Consider the following 25,360-nt stretch of genomic DNA (forward strand, 5'->3'; position numbering starts at 1 on the left):
GACATCTGACCATCTGATGTATGATTCTAGCTGGACATCTTCCCAGTCATATCTCATAATGGTGTTATCATGAGCACATCATCGCTGATATGTTGCCTCAGGCATTTTTTTTCCAGGTTAACAGCCATATGGACGACGCGAGACGGAAAACATGTCCCTGTACAGATCTTTGGCAGAGGGAGGTAAATTGTAGCGAGGAATCCCTGAAGAGAGATTATGGAAGTACATGTTTTCATGACACGGCAGCGACAGATAACAGGTGAGGTCTCGATCGTCTATTCTCCCATTGTTGAACTGTCAACCCACCAACAACATCCTCAGACAGCATGTCATCACTCATAATCTAACCCTGTCATCTCCACAATGAGCATTCTTTCATCTTTAAGATGGAGGTGATGTTCACCTGTGGCGCGAACATGCCTGAGGCATGCCATAACCACCTGCCACTAAGAGAATGATGGGAAAAGCTGAGTGGACTATTAAAGCTGGAGGGTATTTTCTGATCTGATTACACAGAGATCTATGTCTCTGTTAAAAAGACCTCTGCAGTTGCACCTGGTCTTTAACCTGTGATTGTTGCCCTCATTTTTTCTCCATTTCAAACCTCCTGTTGAGCTCAGAATGAGATGCGCTGAATGGATAAAATGTGCAGTATATAACTGCCTAGAAGCATCATTGTAGTCATACAGACCCACAAGGAGAATGTAGTCATACAGCTATAAACTCTATTTTCAAATGCAATCCGTCTGATCACTATTGTAATTGTTGATGCATTTCTTTGTTTTTACTTGCATTTTTCTTTCATTCTTTCTTTCTTTTTAAACATAATTCTTTATGAGAGGTAGAGGACTCTTTGAAACTAAGTATGATAATATCGTAATAAGATTTATATTCAAACGTTTACATCCCAGGACTACTAGATCATGAATATTGGTTAGTCTGCCAGTACACCATAAACTGCGCCATACAGTATCTACCATTCTGTTTCCTGTTCATAACTACACCATTCTTTTTCTTTTGACATTTTTTGCAAGTAACATAAAAAAATAAATATCTAATTATATTACATTTAGGAAAGTGTACTATGTTGTCTTGTCAAATGGACTTCTCCAGATGTTCTTTTCCCCATTATAGCAATACAGAGGCAATTTTTGTTCAGCGTTCAAAGAATGCTTGTGATATCATACTTCAATCACTGTCAGTCTCCAACCAGCTAAGTGGATGCCTTTTCTTGACCTTTCACATGCTATCCCCCATGACTCTCTATGGTGAGTAATCAATCAGCATGCTTTAACTCACTCTAATTAACCTCCTGAAGTACTAGTGTGATGCTCTGTAGGGTGGGTAACTTACTGCAGTTCTTATGAAGCGGCCTGCTGGTGGGCCTGATTAGCAATGTGAAGTCATGTCTGTAGGTGAAAAAGGAAATTATCTCATTCACCAGTTCAACAGCGGCTCCTATAAACAATCTATGAGCGACAGTAATAACCGTCTTTTTTAACATCCCCCAAAACCCAGAGGTAATCATCACGGTGAAGTTCAAAACAACATTTTTATATTCTTTCCCTTCTTGTGATGAAACATGGGAGAATGCCAACCCTCTCACTGTTTCCAGTAAGTGAGCTCAGTATGGCATACCCAAACTGCTTTCTTATTATATCCTGGCCTTTTATTCCTCTTATTTGAAGGATGATATTATAAAATTGCCAATGAGAAGAAGTGCTTGGGAGAAAGTGTTTGTAAATCTCAAAGTCTCAGTAAAACATAAGTAGTGACACATATTATGTTCCATATTGAGACATGCATCCAAATGTAACAGATTATCAAATAAATAAATAAATAAAATAATGATTTTCTTGATTCTGTGGTGTGGGCATTGCGCTCAAAACTGGAGACAGATGAACAATGAAGGTCCAGTTATGATATTCTGATTAAACACTCAAGGTCAGAACATTTTTTTTTTTAAATGAAACATACACAGACTACCTGTTCATAATAGGATTTATAAAATGCATTAAGAAAATGGGGTGAATTTTCATTTCATCACACTTTAATCTGTACAGTATCAGATCCAATTCTCATTAACATTTTTGGAAGTCTTGACTTCCTAGCAGTACTCAAAAATACTCAATAGACCTTGGCAATGGTGAGCACCTCACATTTTAGTCAGAAAATCTTAAGACAAATCTATAAAATGTTATTATTTCTTAATAAATGTAAGAATTTATAGGGCTGTCTCGTTGTCAGTTCAATAAAACCCTAAAAAATTTCCACAGTGAAACAGAAATGCCATGCTTTCACTTACCGGAAATGTCTGGAGTTGCACAACAAACCTACTACACTAGGATGATAACCGTTTTAATTAGTGCAGTCAAACGATTAATCGCGATTAATCGCATCCAACATAAAAGTTTTTGTTTACATAATATATCTATGTGTGCTGTGAATGTTTATTATATAAATAGACATACATGTATATATTGTATATATTTCAGAAAAATAGGTTATGTTTATATATTAAATACTTATAATATAAATATAGACATGTAAATATTTTCTAAATATATACTGTATGTGTGTGTATTTATGTATACATAATAAATATACACAGAACACACACATATATTATGCAAACAAAAACTTTTATTTTGTATGCGATTAATCATTTGACGGCATTAGTTTTAAAGCATTATACAGTAACGCCGTTGATAAATACACTGACGTAGGCTAATATGCGACCAGATAATCGAGTTGTCTTAATTGAGTCATTCGTGACCCAAAGTTTTTTAGATCAAGACCCTTGCCAGTGCCCGAATTCCCATTTACAAAACATATTCACAGCATAGAGAAAGGAGTTGCACACAACACCATCTATAACTGAAAAATATTATAGAAGCTAATAATTAGGCTATTATTAGTAAAACATAATTTAGACATTAAATTGCATCAAATAAATATATAGGATATATATATATATATATATATATATATATGGGTAGTTGACGTATCAAGGTGTACTATGGTGTGACAGAAAAAAAACTAAAAAAACTAAAAAAACTCTAATATTGAAGATAAATCTCTCTCATGCTATTTGTAACTCTAAGAATGAAGATACATTTTTCTCATGTTATTTATATGTTAAGTTTTTTTTTCTACATTTTTGCTATGTCACACCATAGGACACAGTCCAATTTTTATTTGTCAGCTACCCATATATATATATGTATATATATATATATATATATATATAGAATGAGATGGTGAATATCTGAATTCATTTGCAACTGAATTTATTCAGAGATTAATAGAAAGTAATGTTTCACATGTGACTTGTCAAAAAGTAATTTCCCTGTTTCCTCAGCCGATTTACCAGAAGAAAATTCCATTCAAGGAACATTAAGCATTTTGAGGAAAATGTAATACCTGTTCTGTGACATTACACAAGACATTTCCTGAGTCACAGCAAATGGGTGGCTAGCATTGAAGTGGTATAAATTTGTATCCATGATTGAAGTTTGGAGTTGATGTTCCCAAGTATTTCTGTGTGTATCCATGTGTATGTGTTTGTGCATAACCATTAAAGGCGGAAATGAAATGACAAATTCACAATCTGATTCCTTCTCCTCGCATATAAATATTCACTTTGCAAAGCTGCTCTCTTAGCATCAAAGATTTCAGTCCTGGCTGTAAATATGACAGACACCAACACATAGCAGTAGATTACAATATTTGAGACAGGAACAGGCTATTTTCAGTCTAATTTACAATGCAAATGTCAAGGTAAAACATTGATCAATAATCAGTTTAGATAAAATATAGAACTTTATGCGGATGAAAATGAGCTTATTTCTGTCATTTCTGACACTGTATTTGAGTCAGAAATTGACTAAGGTCTATAGAAAATAATGCACATTTTTATATAAACACCCTTTTTGCATTCCACAGAAGAAAGTCATTCATTTAAGTCTGGAACAACATGAGGGTGAATAAATGATGTCAGAATCATGTATAGCTACACGATGACTGTGCTGTAAGATCATTATTAATACATGATTAGTCCTGAGCTCTCAGCTGAGAAATTGCTGATGTGATGCACAGAATTATGGATCTGAATATGTGCTTCCCTGTTTGCATCAGCAGTTTGTTCTATTGAAATGTAATTGGGTCTGATTTGTCGAGTTCATTGGGACAGAAACTATGGAGCGAATTTTGTGCCAATATTCATCAAACAAATCCAGTGTTTCGCAAATAAACACAATCTGCTTTGCAAAGAAAAACTTGACTTGCAAACAAACGCAAAGTGATTTGCAAATACAAAACTCTATTTGAGAGAAAATGCAGAGGTATGGACAAATATATGTATTGTGTGTTGCAACTGTGAGACTCATTTGTCTTTTTATGAGGAAACTTGGCTTGATTTTCTCACAAATGAGTGCAGGCTGATTTTCTCACACGCGTGCGGGCAGATTTTCTCACACGTGCAATTGAGCAACTTTCTTTTCCAAAAACAGCAGATGGCGCTGTCGGTCAATTTACGCTAGTCTCCCGAGACCTTTTCAGACCAGTATGAGTGGGGCAGGTGAGTTTCCCTTTCGAGGGAACTTCGAACTGCGTCCTCTAGGGGTCGCTATGGGGAACGCCGTCAGCGTGACCCGTGTCTGAAGCATATATACAAAAACACCACATGTTGGCCGGCGACAGGCCGAGGTCAGGTGGGGACCAAGATAGAAACCTGCGCTTTAAAATCATTGCAGTCTCTATGCTGGACTTATGATGTTTTGGTTAAGTTCTATGTTTCATAGAAACTACCTTACTGATGGTCTGGACCCGACTCTTCGGATTTCGCCTCCGGGACTGATCTCATGCGCAGGAACCATGGATGGGTGAGTACGATCCAGTTCTATGGTTTACTGGTATTTATGTGTTCCACTCTTGCAACACTGCAGTTCCAGGACCTGCAGATCTTTTTACTTCAGTTTCTTTGGTTTGAGAAGGTGCATGGCTATCTGAGGATATCTATGTGCTAGCTTAGGGACTGCTCCCCTTCCGAAGGTTTTTAAGTAGCAATCTCCCTGAGCCCTTGCCTAGAGTGTGCGTCTCCCCTGCTAGCTTCTCTGGAGGGCTTACCGTTTTTTTAGGCCATTGGTCGAGCTAGCTTTGCTCCCCTCACCTTAGAGGGTCACCTATGAGCATGCCGTTCCCATCTGAGCGTCTGAGTTCCCTCTCATGCTGAGTTGAGTTCTCCGCTCTCCAGAGCTCTGTCATCAGCAGCCTCAGGTTGTTAGGACTCTCTATGCCTCCCTGTTGGGTTGCTCTCCTTGTTGGTAGAGTTAGCATTGCTCCCCTCATCATAGAGGGTCACTCATGGGCATGCAGCTCCCTTCTGAGCGTCTGAGTTCCCTCTCATGCTGAGAGTTGGGTTCTCCGCTCCCTCAAAGCTCTGTGTCCCATATGCTCTCCTTGTGGGTTGAGCTGGCGTGGCTCCCCTCACCATGAGGGTCACCTATGAGCATGCCGCTCCCTTCTGAGCGTCTGAGTTCCCTCTCATGCTGAGAGTTGGGTTCTCCGCTCTCCAGAGCTATGTTCGTTGGTCGAGCTAGCATTGCTCCCCTTGCCATAGAGGGTCACCTATGAGCATGCCGCTCCCTTCTGAGCATCTGAGTTCCCTCTCATGCTGAGAGTTGGGTTCTCCGCTCTCCAGAGCTATGTTCGTTGGTTGAGCTAGCATTGCTCCCCTTGCCATAGAGGGTCACCTATGAGCATGCCGCTCCCTTCTGAGCGTCTGAGTTCCCTCTCATGTTGAGAGTTGGGTTCTCCACTCCCCCAAAGCTCTGTGTCCCATATGCTCTCCTTGTGGGTCGAGCTGGCGTTGCTCCCCTCACCATGAGGGTCACCTATGAGCATGCCGCTCCCTTCTGAGCGTCTGAGTTCCCTCTCATGCTGAGAGTTGGGTTCTCCGCTCTCCAGAACGGTGTTTCAAATCCATGTTATGGTAAGTGCGCACGCTAGTCTCTGTGCACTTTCTGAAAGCCACGTCGTGGTAAGATCGCACACCAAGTGCTTTGCGATCTTTCTAAAATCCTGTATGGTATGGGTTATGCGCTGCGGCTTCGTGCCTTTTCTTTGAGTCGGTCAGGTCCCGGTTTTCACCTTGGGCCCCACTCTACCTATGTATCCCCAGTGATACTGACTTGAACAGGGTGTTGCTACCAAGGATCTGTTGAAGCAATTCCTTCAGCGAACTCATGCAGAGCAAGCAGTAGCCCCTGGGTGACAGGCCAAGACCTAGTTACTATCCTAGGCGCTTGGTCGTATCCCCTTAAAGGAATCTCTGCTTCTGATTCCAAGCCTTTGAGCTCTACCCTGGGTCCAGGAGGCCCGGCCCCTAACAGGTAAGTATCTGGGGTATACAGCTCAGGTTTTGGCCAAAGGGGATAATGTCACTGACAGCCGTCGAACCGTCCCAGGGGCAACTCCCTTAGCCGGGTAGAGTTGGTACTTAGTGCTCGCCTTTTTGTGCTTGGCTTGCACTCCCCTCAGGTGGCGTGGGTATTCCGTTCCCCATAGCGACCCCTAGAGGACGCAGTTCGAAGTTCCCTCGAAAGGGAACGTCTCAGGTTACATATGTAACCATGGTTCCCTGAGTAGGGAACGAGACACTGCGTCCTCTAGGCTCGGTGCCATGCTTCGGACGCAAGCTTCAGATGAAGAAGTGAATGACGTATTTTCCTTCCCTTTATACTGTGGTCGTGCTGGTAGTGACGTCATAGGCTGTCGCCGGCCAACATGTGGTGTTTTTGTATATATGCTTCAGACACGGGTCACGCTGACGGCGTTCCCCATAGCGACCCCTAGAGGACGCAGTGTCTCGTTCCCTACTCAGGGAACCATGGTTACATATGTAACCTGAGACGTTCTGTCTTACTATCTCTATAATTAACCATTTAGATGTTTTCAAAAAGCGACCCTACTACAGTGTCAGTGAAATTCACAACAAGTGCTGTAAAACTGTTAACATGATTGATCAGTTCAAAAATCAGGAGTGACATGGCTAAACATTTAACTAGACAGTCTTTCCCCTATAAAAACTGATCCATTCTCCGTAACTCTTATCCTCTGTTGGATCGCGGGATATAGAATATATAACATTCAAAACAATGCAGGGGTATAACAATATATCTTGTCACAATATATTGTAATACTAAAATGCAAATGTGTAGTGGATAGCGACAATATTGTGTACCAAAAATGAAAGCATTTTGAATTTTATTTTTTACATTAGGTCTGTCAGACTTTGTCTCTACGTCTTGTGTTTCCCCTCCTCTCGTGCCCTTATTTGGAGTTCCTGTTCCTGTCCTTGTTTGTTGTGATCATTAGTTAATTTACTTTAATTTACAAGGTCAAGTAAGATTTATTGTCTTTCTGCTATAGACATGTTGTAGGCTACCTCTGCAGTAAAAGTTTAAACAAGTATAAAACTACACATAGATAGCGTACTGAAAGGAGTAGGCTAAACTAATTATACAAATAGGCTACTATAATCATTTAATAAACTAGTTAAAGTTCAGGTGAGCTTTATTGTGATTCAGCTATGTAAATGTACCAAAATATAATCTAAACATTAATATCCCTTACGAAAATTAACCATGGTTTTACTAAATAAATACCATGGTATTTGTAGTAAAGCTGCCTATATTGAAATGGTAACCTGCAAAAAAACATGATTACCACACTTTTACTATAGTAAAACCAACTTTAATTTTCATAAGGGATATCATAGTTTATTATCATATTTATGTTTATATATAGTACAGTAATACATGCCTTGTACAACATGTAAAACTGTAAGGAGATATTTCAACCAATATACCAGCAGATTTTAGTCTGACAATAGCCTGTTTGGAAAAATCCAACTAAAATTATGTAGCTTTTTATATAAGGCCGAGCAACATTTTAACTCATGAAGTTAAGAATAAAAGGCTACCGTCAGGAATTATATTAGTGGCTCTTCAAAATGCAAACATTCGTCATCCGAGTCACTCCAAGAAGAGTCCTCGCTGTCTAGAGTGTGTCTTCACCCGTGTAGCACGCTGTTTATTAAACCACTGTTTATTAAAATGCTGAATTTAGTATTACATCAGCATGAACTTGTTCCTTCTCCCCAATTCACAGGACAATTGTGACACCAGAAGAGAAATATTCATCATTTTGCTTAGCTAAAAAATACGTAATTATTTAATCATTTAAAAAAAAGTTTAATATATTGTACTAAATAATGTGATTTGTTTTCATTTTTTTATTAATAATTAATGACCTCTTGGGTGATATTACTATATCTGATAATAAATTAAATTGTCTAAGCTTTTATTTTTTGTACACAATATTGTTGCTATCCATTATACATTTGCATTTTTGTATTACAATATATTGTGACACGATATATTGTTATACCCCTGCATTGTTTTGAATGTTATATATTCTATATCCCGCGATCCAACAGAGGATAAGAGTTACGGAGAATGGATCAGTTTTTATAGGGGAAAGACTGTCTAGTTAAATGTTTAGCCATGTCACTCCTGATTTTTGAACTGATCAATCATGTTAACAGTTTTACAGCACTTGTTGTGAATTTCACTGACACTGTAGTAGGGTCGCTTTTTGAAAACATCTAAATGGTTAATTATAGAGATAGTAAGACAGAAACTCACCTGTTCCCCACTCATACTGGTCTGAAAAGGTCTCGGGAGACTAGCGTAAATTGACCGACAGCCCATCTGCTGTTTTTGGAAAAGAAAGTTGCTCAATTGCACGTGTGAGAAAATCTGCCTGCACTCATTTGTGAGAAAATCAAGCCAAGTTTCCTCATAAAAAGGCAAATGAGTCTCACAGTTGCAACACACAATACATATATTTGTCCATACCTCTGCATTTTCTCTCAAATAGAGTTTTGTATTTGCAAATCACTTTGCGTTTGTTTGCAAGTCGAGTTTTTCTTTGCAAAAGCAGATTGTGTTTATTTGCGAAACACTGGATTTGTTTGATGAATATTGGCACAAAATTCGCTCCATAATAAGAAACCTCTTGAGACTATGATGATTAATCTATTGACAACAAAGGAAATCTGACTTTTACTTATATTTGTTTTTTTCTGAGCTATTGGCCTGTATATGCAATATCTGATTTTGCATGCTTACACAGAGTGACTTTGATTACAGGATGTGCTTTATTGGCAGAAGATCCCAGTACAATGTGAGTGAAAGGCAGAAATATTATTGATTTAATATGCCCCTAGAGTACCACGTCAATGTTTTCGCAGTTAAATAAGCACTGCGTTCTGAGAGGAGAAATGGAGGAAGAATTCCACAATTATCGTATATTGATTCAAAAGTAAGATTTTATTGACACTTGATGTCATTATTAGTCTAGTCGTCTTAAGTTACAAATTGCTTTTTTTTTTTTTTAAAAACAGACAAAGACAGTCTAGAGGTTTCAGACTTGACATCAGCCAGGGCCGCCCAGCGGATATAGGCTTGATGAATCATTAACCTTTGCCCTCAACAAAGACAAAGGTCAGATGATTAATTATAGGTTGATTTAAGTCCATAGTGCTGATGTCAGTCAACAAACTCCATGCAATTAGACCAGCTCAGATGCATTATGGAGTTGCTATAGGTAAGTAATGAAGGATGGTATATTGTTCTGAAAGGATGGAGGTATATCAGTAAAGCATCTTATAGTTCACCCGATAATGAAAATGTTTAATTTTCATCAGACATCATTTACACATCCTCAACCTGTATGAGTTTCTTTCTTCTGTTAAACACAAAAGAAGATATTCTGAAGTATGTTGCAGTAGCCACTGATTACTATAGTATAGAAAAATACTATGGAAGTCAATCGCTGCAGCAACTGTTTGGCACCGAATTGTACCAAATTGAACCAAGTATGCTTGAACATTTTGTGTGTTTTTGGTCCGTTTAGATGTCTACATTGTAGACATTGTCTGGTTTGCTATCCTTGTGGGGACTCTCCATAGGCGTAATGCTTTTTCTACTGTGCAGACCGTATATTCTATTGCCCTACACCTAAACCTACCCCTTACAGGAAACTTTCTGCATTTTTAGATTTTCAAATCTAAAGATTATTTAGATTTATTAGCTTGTTTACCTTTGGGGACCTCAATTTAGGTCCCCACTGTGACACGAGTCCCCATGAGTCTGTGTGTATTCAGGTTTAAGTCCCCACCTGAATAGAAAAACAGGTACACACACACACACACGCGCGCGCGCACACGCGCATCCAACACATAACATGCACTGCCGTTCGTTTACCTTGGCTTCACGATCACAGTCCCCTCTCCTGTTGGGTCAGTAGAAGCTTGTTTGCTAACTGAAGGGACCCCACTGCGCTGCCAGCACATGTTGGAGAGACAGCTGGCAGACTGTATGTCTGGACAAACAGTCACGGTCAGTCTCACCCATCCTCCCTGCAGGGCCTCGACAAATGAAAACTGATCAAAACACAACACCAGCCGAATGGCAGCACAGAGGGTGTCAGATTGTGTTGGCTTGACAAATCTAACCAATCAATAGAGAGATAGTCTCATGCTCACCAAGGCATTTATTTGATGAAAATGTTGAAATATTATTTACATTTAAAACAATTCCTACAATTCTTACAATTCCTATTTTATGGAAGCTTTTTCCGCAGAATAAAAATATTAAAAAGGGATTTGACATTTTTTCTCACAATTGCCCTCAAGGCTATCGGCGCTGATGGTATCTCACAATTACTCGTATATTTTTTTCTGAATTCTGAGTTTACATGCAGCAATTATGATTTTTTCATTTAGAATTCAGAGTTTACATGTCACAGTTGTAACTTCTTTTCTCAGGATCTTAAGTTTTGATCTTGCAATTCTGCTTTTTTTCGCCTCTTAATTCCGAGTTTACTTCTTGAAATTGTTTTTATTTTTTCTTCCACTATGAATTCAAATGAAAGATAATTTCAGATTTGCACATCACAATTATGACCTTTTAAAATCACAATTGTGAGTTATAAACTCAAAATTGTTAGTGTATATATCAATTTTTTTTTTTTTTATTCGGTAGCAGAAATATGCTTCAATTGTATTTTTATATATTTTAAAACGTATTTTTTCCCCCTGTGATGGCAGTTATTTCAGTCTTCAGTGTCACATAATGCTTCAGAAATCATTTTAATATGCTGATTTGGTGCTAAAGAAATATTTCTTCTCATTATAATCGAGGTTAAAAAAAAGTTGTGCTGCTTAATATTTTTGTGGGAATTTTTTTTAGCTATTAACATATGCTAATATTACACTTGATAGTGAATTGACCTTCCTAACAGAGTTAGGTTAATAGTTAGCAAGCATATATGTGAATGGTACACTCACACAAATATGTTCTGTTTCCTTTTGGTTAATCATAATTTGAACATAATTTGAGTTATGTTCATTTTCAATTGGAAATATGTACTTAACAAAAAGCAGGATGATCTTTGAACAACTGGAACTCAGTGAATGAGCAATCACTTTTCTGTCCTTGTTGGTCAGTCCATGATTTGCGTGTTGTGGACATCATGTAACTGTTACATAATTTAACATCTGGGTATGTTACTCATTGACAGGAACTGCCTTGGAACCCTTGCACAAAAAAAGCCCTGATACTGAGCTTTTTTCATTCAACAAAAGCAGTAAATATGAAGACAATATTGAGCAATTTTGTGAAAAACAAGTATTTTGCTTAATTGTGGTTTCTCATGTAATGTTCAGATTAGGTTATTTTCCATATTACAATAAGTTACCAGCTCAATATCTCTGTGTAGAAATGATGTCTCAGACACTGCTGTAAATGCATCAATGTATTTAGATTTCGAGTCGCGCCTCTCCAATACTGAGTCTGCCAATCCATTTCCAAGCCACAGTATAAAGGCTTTGGAGAATTATAATGGGCCCTGAAGCTGTATTCAGTAATCGCACAGCTCAGCAAAGTGCACAAACATGTAAAAGTGTTTTCTATTTACCATAGTACAAGTCACTCTGCCCCTTCTGACAGTCTTACAGACTGGTATGGGTAGACAATATGTTATGTTTCATAGAATAAATGTATATTATTTTATATATATATATATATTTATAAACATTACCAGTAGGGCTACAACATAAACCAAATACAGTGCATTACAGCCTGTACACTAGCACATGGCTGTCTGCATTTTTACTAAATTGTATTTATTTTAGCGTCTAAAGGTAAAGTTTCTCAGGGGAGAGAGTCGGATAATTTCTTGGAAAGGATATGGAGGTTTCCCGCTCTCACCATTTATGCAGCCAATGAGACGAGACCTTTGAGAGGTTATTCGGTCTCTGTCTCTTTCTCTCTCTTATCTGTTCTGATAAGACAAGTACACACTTTTTGCAGGTGCTGTCAGCCTGTGACTACCTGTGACTGAGATCATGCACACCAAGGAAAACTCATGGTAAATTTTAGTTTTACGTCATTGATATAATTTACATACCAGACAATGTATAAAGCAATTATTATTAAAAGCATTATTGTTGAAAACAAACTTATTTATATTTACTGTTTATTGAGCTAAAGAGTCAGTATTTGGATTCACAGCTGTTATTTTAGAGTATGATCAATTCAGTAAGGTCAATACAAATATATCAGGCCTGCTAAACACAGCTGAGTCACAATATGGAGCAGAATTATCTTCAAATGAGATGCAAATTAAATAGAGCCTTGACAACTGCATGCTGTAAATTTGTGTTTTGGACTCTTCATAACTCCATTCAGAACTTCTGAATGCGTCCACTGTTTGCATTTTCACTGTCATTTCTTCTAGGCTTTTACCTATTCAACTTTAACCACATTATGCCAGCTTTATACGTTCAGATTTTTGCTACCAGCCAATTTTCAAATATCAAGAGGTGTTTCTGTGGTTTCATTCATATTAGTTAATTTCCTGTGTGCTTTATACAGAACACATTTTCATAACCGAGTCCGGAAATCTTGAGACGTAATAAAAATGATGTGGTCTTTTACAGTGCAGCTGTTGCGAGTAGGCTTGATTGTTATTATATTAATGTGAAGGTCTGTTCTGTATTTACGTATTGTTTATTGATATCTGATCACAGAACATATTTCTACTTTTTGAAGAAAAGAAAATAACTTAACTATATGTGTTTAACTAAGTGCAAATATGCTAAAGGTAAGGAAAAAACTTAATTCATAATATCTTAATATTGTAAATATTATTCAATGATTTTTAAGTAAAATTATATTTTTATCTTGTTATAATGAATATTTATATATATTTATACTAAAAACAACAAAAATTTAAATGTTTTCAAATGGTCTGGCATTGCGCAAATTAAATATAATACGAATATGGATATAACATTTTGGTTTTAACATTTAAAAATTAATGAATTAGCTTATTGCTTTGAATTTATTCAAATTGTCAAATTTGCAATATCAAAGATCATCATGTTTCTCACTGTAAGCACTGACTAATACTCAGAAGCTTGCATTTTGCTACTTAGCATCTTATCTGACAATTTGAGCAGTTACCAATGTGACCTGTTCTAATGCATCTGGCCATCATTCTTTCTTTCCCCTGACTCAGCTGCTGTTCCTTTGAGGACTGCAAACTGACTACAGAATGGCTGCTGAGCAGGACGAGACACAGGCCAAAGATAGCTATCGTGTGCGGCTCTGGACTGGGACTTCTCGCAGACAATGTCTCAAATAAACAGACCTTCCGCTATGAGGATATTCCCAATTTCCCAGTGAGCACAGGTACCAGATTCATGAAAGCATATCAGAGCTGAACTGAAGGAAGAGTTTACACCAATTCTTTTTCTTTCTTTCTTTCTTTCTGTCGGTCTTTCTTTCTTTCAAAAGAAACAAACTACAGAAACGTGTTTCTGTAACAAAACATAATTTGGCATATGCAGTAATAAAGCAAAGGACAGAGTCAGTGGATGTTCTTTTGTTAATTTACACAGCGTGGTCATTTCAGTTAGCATGTTAAGTCTATAAAAAGCCACTAGACAGATATGGAAGTTGTTGCTAATGCAGGGAGCGAATCTGAAAGCACAGAGGTTTTCATTCTGTCCCTCATTGTATTGTATGGTTAACAAATTATGCCCAGCTCCTGGTAATATGAGCTACAAAATGAATAACTACTGCCTATGAATAAAATATCATGACTGGAGCAAAAATAGCCCCTAATATCTGCCACAGGGAGTTCATACTATGATATCTTGGACAGGTTTAAATATTTATATGGCGAGGTGAATAATCTTGAGAAGCGTTCAGATGCATCACATGATATTTGCACTACCTGTAGCAGGTGTGTGTGTGTGTGTGTGTGTGTGTATGAGTGTGTGGGTACTTGAATGATGGCTGAGGAATAAGAGCACTTGTAATTAAGGGAAAGTATAATAAGGGTCTTAGAATCCATTTGTGTTGTCATTCTTTCTCAAACCAGCGCATTTAAATTCTGAAGTGGATTAATGGAGATCAACAGATGAATGACTGACAGTTTGAATAATGAGAACTATGGATGCTCTGTGCTCATTTTTTAAATAATAAATTGCCTATTGCATCAGTCATATAAATCACCAAGTGTCAAAATCAAAATCAAATAAATCAAAATTCACATCACTTTAGTGTCACTACACCATATAGATGGATGTAAAAGTCTCTACCAACAAATTATACATACATACATACATACATACATACATATATACATACATACATATATATATATATATATATATATATATATATATATATGTATGTATGTGTGTGTGTATGTATATACGATCAAACTAAACTCAGTAAGGTTTAAGGTTTAACTTTCAAAATATGCACTTCACTTATTTCTCATTAAACAAATTTAGATAATAAGGAATTTTTAAGCTTAACTAAATTTCTCTCAGAACTTTTCTCATTACAGTCATTGTTTTGCCAAATTGCATGACAATCTCATCAGGAAGCATGCACCGAAACGTTCATTTGCTCATTCATTTTTACAATGTTGCAGGAAATACATTTCACGGTGAGTGTAATAGCCCCCCTCTCTGAGTGAGTTTTTTTCCTCAAAGTCATTCGTCAACGCTCGTGCAAGAAAAGAGGAATCGGCCCCTGGAAAAACCGAGCCATTATTCCGGCAGAACCTCATTACGCTGCAGGTTTTAGGGCCAAACACATCTCATCAGCCAAAATTCAAGGTTACATTTACATAAGCTCCAATTCACTTGCCTCAGTTGGCTTGATATGTCAAAGTAAGTTCCTGAAGCCACAAACAAACTGCAGCTTCCTACTTGCTCATAATTGTAGAAAACAATGTTTGCTACACCTGTTCATACACTAATGATACACAATCAGTCTCACTAATTCCATCCTTGATGACATCAGCAGATATCAACTTTTCCTGTTGAATGAGCATACAAATGCAAATCGAGAAACTTCCAAGTACAGCCAGACCAGCAGGATCTCCGAGACTCAGGAATAGTCATTAGTCGGTTAATGTTATATTGTAGAAAAAGATTAGATGGCTTCTGTTATCAATAGCAGCATCTGACCCTTATTTGCTCATTACAGAAAGGTTATTAGATGAATAAGCCCTTAAGAAGCAATATATTAGCAAGAGTGCAAAGAGTAAATGCATTACAGCAGGAGATTTTTAATAAGTTAAAGATACAGTTGTGCTCATAAGATTACTTTGCATGAAAATGTGAAAATTGCTTGTTATTATTGTTTTTATTATTATTCAGTTATAAATAATAACTGAATTTATAAAAATGACCCTGTTCAAAAGTTTACATTCTGTGTGTGTGTGTGTGTGTCATTTCCTGGATGATCCATGACTGTCAAGTTCCATGACTGAAAAGTTTAACCAGAGATTGTCTTACTATAGGGAGATGAGAGGGTCTGTATTACTTGTATTACTCGACGCAGAAGTATAAATTGGGCTTTACTATTGGAGAAAGTGTAACGGCTAACTTGGATCACGTGTTCCTTAATAACCAATCACATTACAGCCTTGACGTCATTGAATTTCAGTCAGAGTTATACTACACTAAATCGGCATTTACTGATACCATAGGAATGAATGAAAAGTGCCGTAAGCTGCATCCCATCTGTCGCAAAATGTCAGTGACTTCTCTTATAAAACGGCATATTTTTCGGTGTAAACTATAAAAATAGTTAAATCCAAACGTATTGTTTAGTGTAAAACATGTTGAAGATTAGCAGATGGGCTGCATTAAATGATAAGCCGTTCCCTCTAAAAAGCTGTTTATTCAGCGTAGTGAAGCCTCTCTTCCATTTACATCCATTCAAAATAAATAAATAAATAAAACGGCCTCTGGTCTCCTTTCCGTTAGTATAAGCCGTTTCACTTTTTTGGCTAATGGTTGCAGGCTTGCCTTAATTAGTGGCTTTGGTTTAACTGCCTGCTGTTATTCAGAAAAATCCTCCCTGCATATTTTTTCAGGTTTTCCAGCATCCCCTTTCCAACAGTGATTTAGAAATTAATTGACAACTGAGGTTCTCATATCATTACAAAAGGTGAAAACTTACTGATGCTCAGTAAGGTGAAAACATTGAAAACATTTACTGATGCTTGAGCATATGTTTTCACCTTTTAAGACAGTACTAAAAATAAGCTTATTCAGGACAGTACTAAATAAAAAAATAACATGCAATTTTCATGATCCCTCTTATTTTGTAAAAATAGTAACATTTTGCGTATTCTGCAAGGGGTATGTAAACTTATGAGCACAACTGCAGCTTTTGAGCCCAACTGCATTTTATCATCAAACTGCTTTATCACACTGCGTTAGAGCAAATCAATGTAAAAGTGTCTCATTTTGAAAATGTTTTCAGACTAAATGGTATTATAGAGTTTGTCGCGTTACTCTACGGTGACCGAGAGAGCTCAACGCGCTGCAACTTCAGAAAACACATGCAAATAGAAAAAGCACCAGCAAATCAAGAAAACATCTTCATCAGATTGACAGCAGGTGCTGCAAATACTCACAACACAAACAAATAAAGAATTTGATTTGCAGTGCGTTTCTTTATTTGGTTGTGTTGTGAGCATTTGTAGCACGTATATTGTCAAATTAATGAAGTCGTTTTCTTAATTTGCAGGTGTTTTTTCTATTTGCAGCGTGTTGAACTCTCTCGGCCACCGTATTACTCTCATGAAATTCTTACCTCAAGGTCGTATTTTAGGATTTAATCCCACAATTAAACTGCAATTACAATTTTTATATGTTATATAAATATTGTACAACTTCAATATGCTATATAATATTTATATTATAAAATATATAAAATTGTAATTATAAATATATACACACAAAATGGCACAAAATCAGGATATTAGAATGATTTATGAAGGATTTTGTGACACAATATTGCTGTTTTACTGCATTTGACCTAATAATGCATAAGACTTTTTTCAAAAACATGGAAAAAACCTTTATGAATCATATGGCTTACATAGAATATAAAAATTTGTATATGTGTTTTTACTCATATGTTTGTCTTTTTACACATAGTTCCAGGTCATGAAGGGTGCCTGGTGTTTGGTCAAATCAAAGGCAAGTCGTGTGTCTTTATGCAAGGAAGGTTTCATCTCTACGAGGGTTATTCATTGTGTAAGGTGAGCTAAAAAAAAAAAAAATGGTTTGATGTCTCTGTTGCAAGCACCACAGCCATCTTGTTTTCCTTTCACTTTACTGATTCAGCTTCATCTTGCCTTTCGCCTTAGATGCATCCATTTATAATACTTACAAACTCAGTGGCTTCTGTGCTTGAAGTAAAAGCTATTTCACAAACCCCATTTTTGGCATCAATGTCTCAAAGTATTGTAGCGTGTGTTTCAAGCAGTGGCCTTGGTGTCTCTTACCATCACCTCAAGGACAAGTGAACTTGTTGTAAACAGCTCCTATTTGTAAAAACAGAAAGGAGCTGTTACCTCCTCTATGGGCCATTAACTTTATCTGTCACAATCAGGAGCCACGCCGTATGAATACAGAGGCTGAATGCTGAGAATGCAGGTGCGGAGGAGAAACGAACTGCTCGCTGCTGCTGTCATTCTCATATCAAAACAGTTCATTGACATTGTTCTGTTTGTACTTGTAGTCCGTTGTGACCGTGAACTAAGGTGAAAATAAGGTTCACGGTAACAACGGACTACAAGTACAAACAGAACAATGTCAATTGAGAAAACACTTTTGGGAGAAAACACTTTTGTTTTCCTTTAAAAACTGAACTGCATGCATTAATATATTAACATGTGATATTAATGGTGAATACATTTTCAAATCGGTTGAAAGTCTTAGTTAATTTACAAGTTTTCCATGTTAATTTATCCCAGAGTTCAACTAAGCAGCATGAATTATGTGAGCTTTCTGCTTTCTCTCCATCAAAGTCTGTCCGGGGGAATAATTTATCTGTTGTACATGGTGCCGGAGAGCCACTTTTTACTAAATTACAGAGGAATCTACAACCTCTTGCCCTGAGGTGGGACTGTCACTGTAATTGCAGCCCTGACAACATGACACAATGCATTACAATCAGTTGTCATAGCAACCGTGCCCTCTACAGCCAGCCAAGAGCTTTTCACTCTTAATATGCTGCTAGGGCATTAAATCCATCAGCCCCCTGTATTAGCAAACTCCAGTCTTTCAAAACACTATTTTGTATTTAATGTCTTAATGGCTGTGGCACATAAAACACACTGACACTGCATCCCAATTTGCATAGTAGGCTACTCATTTTAAATCGGATGTGAGAATACAGTTGGTAATTCTCAGATCTTATCAGGCAAATGTTGTAAATAGTATTTTTTTGGTGTGTTTTGACCCATGACCTTAGCATTGCTAATGCAACGTCCTAACATTTGTCCAACAGGTAAATATATTTTTCATTTACTATTTACATAAAAAAGACAAGGATTATGTGAACGAAAGTGCCAAAGCAATTTTTTAAACTGTGAATCTAAAAGTAAATGCATTGGAACGTTATGAATTTAGCTTGATGCTAATAATAATCTACATTTTAGTATTGTTTATATATTTATTAATATTTTAAATTATCTTTCATTTTTATATTTTCAGTTTTAATTGTAGTTTTAGTTCAGTCTTTAGCAATTTTGCTATGTTTGCTATGTTATTTAGCTTTATTAATTAATGTTAGTGATTTAGTACTTAATTATTAGTTGCTAAGAAAACATTTCAAATTTTCATTTAAGTTTTCAATCTATTTATATTTTATTTCAGCTTTATTTCAATTGCTTTTAATAATTTTGGCTTTAGTTAACTATAACAACACTAATGCTAATGCAAGATATGCAGATTCAATTTTATGACTCATGCATTGTCTTCCTCTAAAGTATCAATTAGTTGTAAACAGCTCAATTAGTGCATAATATAAGTATGTAAATTGGGATATAAAAATAAATGAATGAGGTTTTTTTGGGGGTGGGTACAGAAATTTTGAAGCTCCTCATATAATAAGCAGTAGCTTGACCAATCTGGTTATTAAATCCTTTGTCAAACTGTGACAGCTGGTTTGTAAATGCACCTTCAGTCCACTGTTCATTTCCCTTTAGCTGACTCATATCTGTGAGTCACTGTGCAAATCTGTGCCAGCTCACTGTGCCCTAAAAGTGCACCCCACTCATTTCATTTACGGTTTAGGATGTAAACTCGCTTTCGCGTTTGCCCTTGGTAACACAAACGGTTATTATGGCTTGTTTAAGTGATCTCTTTGTTATGGAGAGATGTGCTGTGGAGGGTAATTGGACTGTCGAGCTTGCAGCTCTGCTCTGCAGCAAGTAAAGCAGCTTTATGGTGTTCAGATGCATTTAGAGGGCTTGTTTAAACTGAAAAGAGGGCGTTCACAAAATGCATTTTTGCATTCCACACTGCTGCTATTGCATTGTCTTTCTATGTAAACATGGGTTAGATAGACAGGAATATTTAATGGCACGATCACGTAAACCGATCATCTCTTCCTCTTTACTAGTTATAGCATGAAATAATCATGAATGAACATCAGAGGGTATCTTGTTTCAACCGTGGAAAGACGTCAATACACAGTTTTTCAAGTTAAAGTCCACCAACGTTAATCTACTCTCCTGTCTGGTTTGTCATACATTGTATATTCCTACAGGTTTTTTTCTGGCCTTTAAGAGATTTAATATTTCCTAAATCTTCTCATTGGTAAATGTAAACAGCGCTATTTTAAAATCTCTGACTATAATATTGTTGCAGTGTTCATCTTGTTAATGGTTTTATACACTGTAACTGATTATAATTTCCTTAACAGAAGCTTTAAGATATGATATTGATCACTTCAGTATTTCATGTGCATACAATGTGCATATTTATTTATTTATTTATTTATATACAATTGAAAAATATTTCTGCTTATTATTAACTAAACCCTGTCCAGTTTAAGTAAATGATAAATGTGCAATGAGTATTTGAATTAAATAAATTTTTTAGCACAAACATGCCTCCTTTCTATGTGGGATTATTATAGATTTCACCTCATTTATGCACTTTTTTTGGCAAAATTAACATTGTTTGCAGAAATCAGGCATAATAGAATATGTATTTTTCTAAAATTTAATTTGCATAATTTAGTAAAGTGTGCAAGAGTGCAATGATGCAGTCAGCAAGCGCAAATCATTCTTAGTGAATTTCCTCCTTTAACGTCTTGTCTATACAAAATTGAAATATATGCCAATTCACACAGTGCCAAGACATATTCTCATTACTCCATAATAGTGCACATTAATCAAGCTGCCGGTGATGGGTAATCAACAGACCATCTATAGACCTATAATGCAGCACCTATAGACCAATTCTCTCAGGAGAGTTAAAGACTCAAAAATGAAGCGATCTGATCTCTGAGAGTTTACAATCCACAAAGAAGTCAGCTTTGATTTAGAGGGTACTAAACTGGGGTGTATTTCCTGAGAATGCCGTTTCACCTCGTTGACCCTTCTGTGTATAGCTGTAATGGCCGTGTTGCTTGTGGCAGCCCCGCACGTCCACCCTGGTTCGTCAGCTGGAGAGCAGGCTGACAGACTGTGACATCCCTATTGAGCCGTGCTATACTGAGCCCGCAAGTTCATTATTCTTCTCCTGCTCGCACTGACACCTCCCTTAATGGCTCCCTGCTTTACAATCCTATATTTATCCCATTTAGAATCACTAAAGCTTATTTAATACTAGCCTAAAACTGTGAGGCACTGTGTATACCATTGCACATTTAGGCTTGTGGATGTTGTCAAATTCACACAGTCTTCTAAAGGCCCTTTTCTGTCCAATAAAATGTGAAAAACCAAATTAAATTAAATTATATATATATATATATATATATATATATATACACATACTGTATGTATGTATGTATATATATATATATATATATATATATAATATAATTTAATTTAATTTGGTTTTATATATATATATATATATATATATATATAAAATAATAACTTAATAATTTATATAAACCTATAAATAAATGTTGGTGCAGGGCTGTTTAAGACCGTTTTGGCATCCTTTTTATGGAAATCATAACATGGGTTATTTTTCTGAAGCATTCATTCATTCTGTAATTTCAATGTACACTTAAGTTTTGTCTTCCTGATAACATTAATGTACTTAATACACAGATTATATGCTAAAATACAGTCTCATTATGTTAATGTTAAAGGGACAGTTCTCCCAAAAAATGAAAATTCTGTCATTTACTCACCCTGAAGTTGTCAAAAAAAAGAAGATATTTGGAAGAATGTTGATAACCAAACAATTGCTACTGACTTCCATAGTATTTTTTTCCCCATACTATATGGAAGTCAATGGATACTGTCAACTTTTTAGTTAACAACATTCAAAATATCTTCTTTTGTCCTTAAGAGAAGAAAGAAACTCATACGGATTTGGAACAACTTGAGGATGATGACAATTTTTAATTTTGGGCGAACTTTCATTTAACAAGGGCGTTGGGATGCTCGTTGGTGCCCCTTCCAGATGGTGTTGCCCCAGGTGACCATCTAGTTTGCCTGTGCCTATAAATAGCCCTGTGTTGCTCTCCTGTTTTGTTATATTTGTTTTGCTTTATTTCTGTAATTTGGATTATTTTCTTATCCAAATTTGAGAAGACGCAAAGACCGCACTTGCCACATGCTATTTTTTCATCTTTGATTTCCATATATTCCATTAAATATGTCTGAACATGAGAGGCAATGGCTCATTAATTTAATAAGATAAAGGGAAAATGATATATTTGACGGTTTTGTCAGAGAGGTTCCCTGATGTGAGTAACAGCTTGTATTTTCTGTGGGAATTTTTCCAGGTCACGTTCGCCGTGCGGATCTTCAAGCTGATGGGTGTGGAGACCATTGTCGTAACAAATGCCTCTGGAGGTCTTTGTCAGGATTTCAAAGTGGGAGACATCATGGTCATTAAGGACCATATTAACTTGCCAGGGTTTGCTGGGCAGCACCCACTGTGCGGACCCAATGATGAGAGGTACGCAGATAAGGGAGAGAAAAAGGTAGAATAAAGTGTGAAAGAGTTGGAGGAAGTATTGGATATTATTTTACAGAACTGTTTTCCATTTTATGGAAAAGGTGGTGCGTTTTCTTTCATCTCTTCCTCAGATTTGGGATCCGGTTTCCTTGCATGTCTGATGCTTACAGCAAAGACCTGAGGAAACTAGTTTTGGACATCACTGCTGAGCTGGGCTACTCGAATTTTGTGCATGAGGGGGTCTACTGTATGGTTAGTGGACCCAACTTTGAGACCATCGCTGAGGCACGCATGCTGCACATCTTGGGGAGTGACTCTGTTGGTATGGACAATCACAATACGCAAGGAAAAAAAGAAAATTTTATCTAAAACTAAAATTTCACTAAACATTAGACAATGTGTCTCAACAATTAACTGAAATAAATAAGTTAAAGTACTTTTTTAGGAATATAGAAATAACTGAAACTGAAACTGAAAATATAAAAAGCTAATTCTATTAAAGTATAAATAGTAGCTATAAATAATAAAATATGGCCAGTGTGTATTGAGTTCCTCATTTCTGCATCAATGTCCTCTCTCTGAGGAGTTTGAGTGGTTTAACATGCTGTTTCCTTTTGTGTATAGTGCCTCTCCTTTAATCGGTATTTCATGAAAATTATAGCAGGTTAATAATGATGTGCCATACTAGCAGAGGAGACCTGCCACGTTAACTGATGGAGATTAGGCCCACCCAAAGGGCCAAAGTGGGCCACTTTAATCAATGTGATTAGTTTAATCAGTGATCTGAATAACTCTCTTGACCGTATGATTGGCATAAACTATACTCACCGCTGGTCCTCTGATGAGCTGAATGATGTCTTAGATAATTGGGCTCCGATTACCAAACAGCAGCACTGTGGGGTATGTGCTAAGTGGGCTCCCCTGGCTAGACCGGTCAGTTCCTAGTTCCTGTGTGAGTCCTTCTTCCTGTGTATCCAACAAGACCCCAATAGTCCTCATTAAGTATTAAGTGAGACCCAGACCCGGTCTGCTTTATTAATGAATCACCTACTGTGCCACAACGGAGATGACTGCCATTTAATTAAGAGTCTCTCTCTGTTTCTCTTTTCCTCCTGCTGCCCTCTCAGGCATGAGCACAGTTCCTGAGGTGACGGTAGCCAAGCATTGCGGACTGCGGGTCCTGGGTCTCTCGCTCATCACCAACAAGGTATCTTTGGACTACAGCCGTGAGGAGAAGGTGAATCACGAAGAGGTCCTACAGATCAGCAAGATGAGAGCTGAGATGCTCCAGAATGTGCTCGTAACCTTCATCGCTCGCTCTCATCAAGTGGAGACCATCAACAACAGCAACTGCATCTACTCAAATGCCGTGTAGGGTCAATCCAACCAGCTGAACTGAGGGTACTATGAAAGTCATGTGAATCTATAGTACTACAGATCTTGAAGGCTCCTTGTTGTGGTTTTTATCTGGCTGAATGAAAATTTCCAATGTCAGATGTTACTGTGCCTTTGTGGAGGATGTATTTGATCTTCATAATGTGATTGTTGTGTTGCTACACTAATGTATTTCCCTGACTAGAAAAGAAAATATGAAAATAACAAAAATGTACAATGTAAATAAATCTCCCTCAGTTGAAATTATGTAATAAAACATTTGACAGCTCAGATGGAACATGCATTTAAAAGCCAAAAAAGAAAAAAATATAAATAAATAATACAACGTATTGTAGAGTGCTTAATGTCTGTATGCTGTACAGAATAACAGAAAAGGCACTGATAATTTTCTGCCAGGACATCATCTATTTCTTTACATATTTTTAAAGAGACTCCTCAAAAAATAGCTAGTGGTGATACAAACATATTACACCCAGTTTAACAATATTTAGCTAGCATCAGCAGTTCACCCCTGCTAGATGCAGTAACTACACCTATACCTATATATAAAATAAATATTTGATATTCAATATTCTTCTATTCTGCAGAACACAAAAGATGATATTTTGAAGAATGTTTCAACTGTTTTTGGTCCATACAATGAAAATGTATTCTACAGAATAAAGTCATACAGGTTTGTAAAGCATGATGATGAGTAAATTATCCATTCCAGTATTCATTCCAAAAGTTGAAACCAACAGTTGAAACTGAAACCAAAATTCCCTTGATATTTTGACACATAAAAGAGGTAATTTCCTGTAAGTTTAAGAACACAAAACTTTCTGGTTAGTCTAAAAACAGCTTATATTGAAGGCAGTCTGCCAAAACAAAAGGCTGTGGAATATGCCACTCTATGATGTAATAGTGTGCATAAGGACCGCCTCCACAGAAGAAGATCAACGCCTGCTTCTCATACAGACTATGCTGCTTCTACATCGCTGCCTGTTTAGCCCCGCCCACTGATTCGTGAATGTAGTGTAAATAACCAGAGGTGAATGCAGGTCAGCGCAGAAACCAAACGATAAAGATTACTCTAAAGACAACTAGACACTTGCTGTACCAAGTTTTGGAAAAACAAGTCTTTGCATTGCCTTCCTTTTGATCCCAACGTTAGGAAAAAGGAGATGAACTTTATTTTCAGTAAGAACTTGGTACTTTGTTCACTTCATTTTAACCGTGGATTTGTTTACAAACAAGAAACAATTCGATACGGGATTTTCAGAAAGATTGAAACTGAAAGACAAAGCTGTGTCAGCTATCCAACAGAAATGTCGCACCAATGTGAGTATCTGTTTTTATTATGTGATCACTATTGCTTTGTCT

General features: G+C 36.8%; 1 protein-coding gene across 1 annotated transcript; it reads left to right on the forward strand.

Moving 5' to 3' along the window:
• The first annotated feature begins 12,387 nt into the window (after positions 1-12,387).
• pnp4b (purine nucleoside phosphorylase 4b) lies at positions 12,388-24,327 on the forward strand. The gene is made up of 6 exons (XM_058745765.1): positions 12,388-12,498; positions 13,651-13,823; positions 17,606-17,709; positions 22,428-22,603; positions 22,735-22,925; positions 23,731-24,327. The coding sequence occupies exons 1-6, from the start codon at positions 12,476-12,478 to the stop codon at positions 23,976-23,978; spliced, it is 915 nt and encodes a 304-aa protein (XP_058601748.1). The 5' UTR covers positions 12,388-12,475; the 3' UTR covers positions 23,979-24,327.
• Positions 24,328-25,360: the final 1,033 nt, after the last annotated feature.

Source organism: Onychostoma macrolepis, chromosome 16 (assembly GCF_012432095.1).
Source record: "Onychostoma macrolepis isolate SWU-2019 chromosome 16, ASM1243209v1, whole genome shotgun sequence".
Taxonomy (NCBI): Eukaryota; Metazoa; Chordata; class Actinopteri; order Cypriniformes; family Cyprinidae; genus Onychostoma; species Onychostoma macrolepis.

What these genes read in the sequence shown, in the direction of transcription:
- pnp4b (XM_058745765.1), top strand. Translation starts at nt 12,476, where the DNA reads ATGCACACCAAGGAAAACTCATG. An exon ending in AGGGTTATTCATTGTGTAAG is followed by an intron (nt 17,710 to 22,427) that starts GTGAGCTAAAAA and finishes GAATTTTTCCAG; the next exon opens with GTCACGTTCGCCGTGCGGAT. An exon ending in CTTGGGGAGTGACTCTGTTG is followed by an intron (nt 22,926 to 23,730) that starts GTATGGACAATC and finishes CTGCCCTCTCAG; the next exon opens with GCATGAGCACAGTTCCTGAG.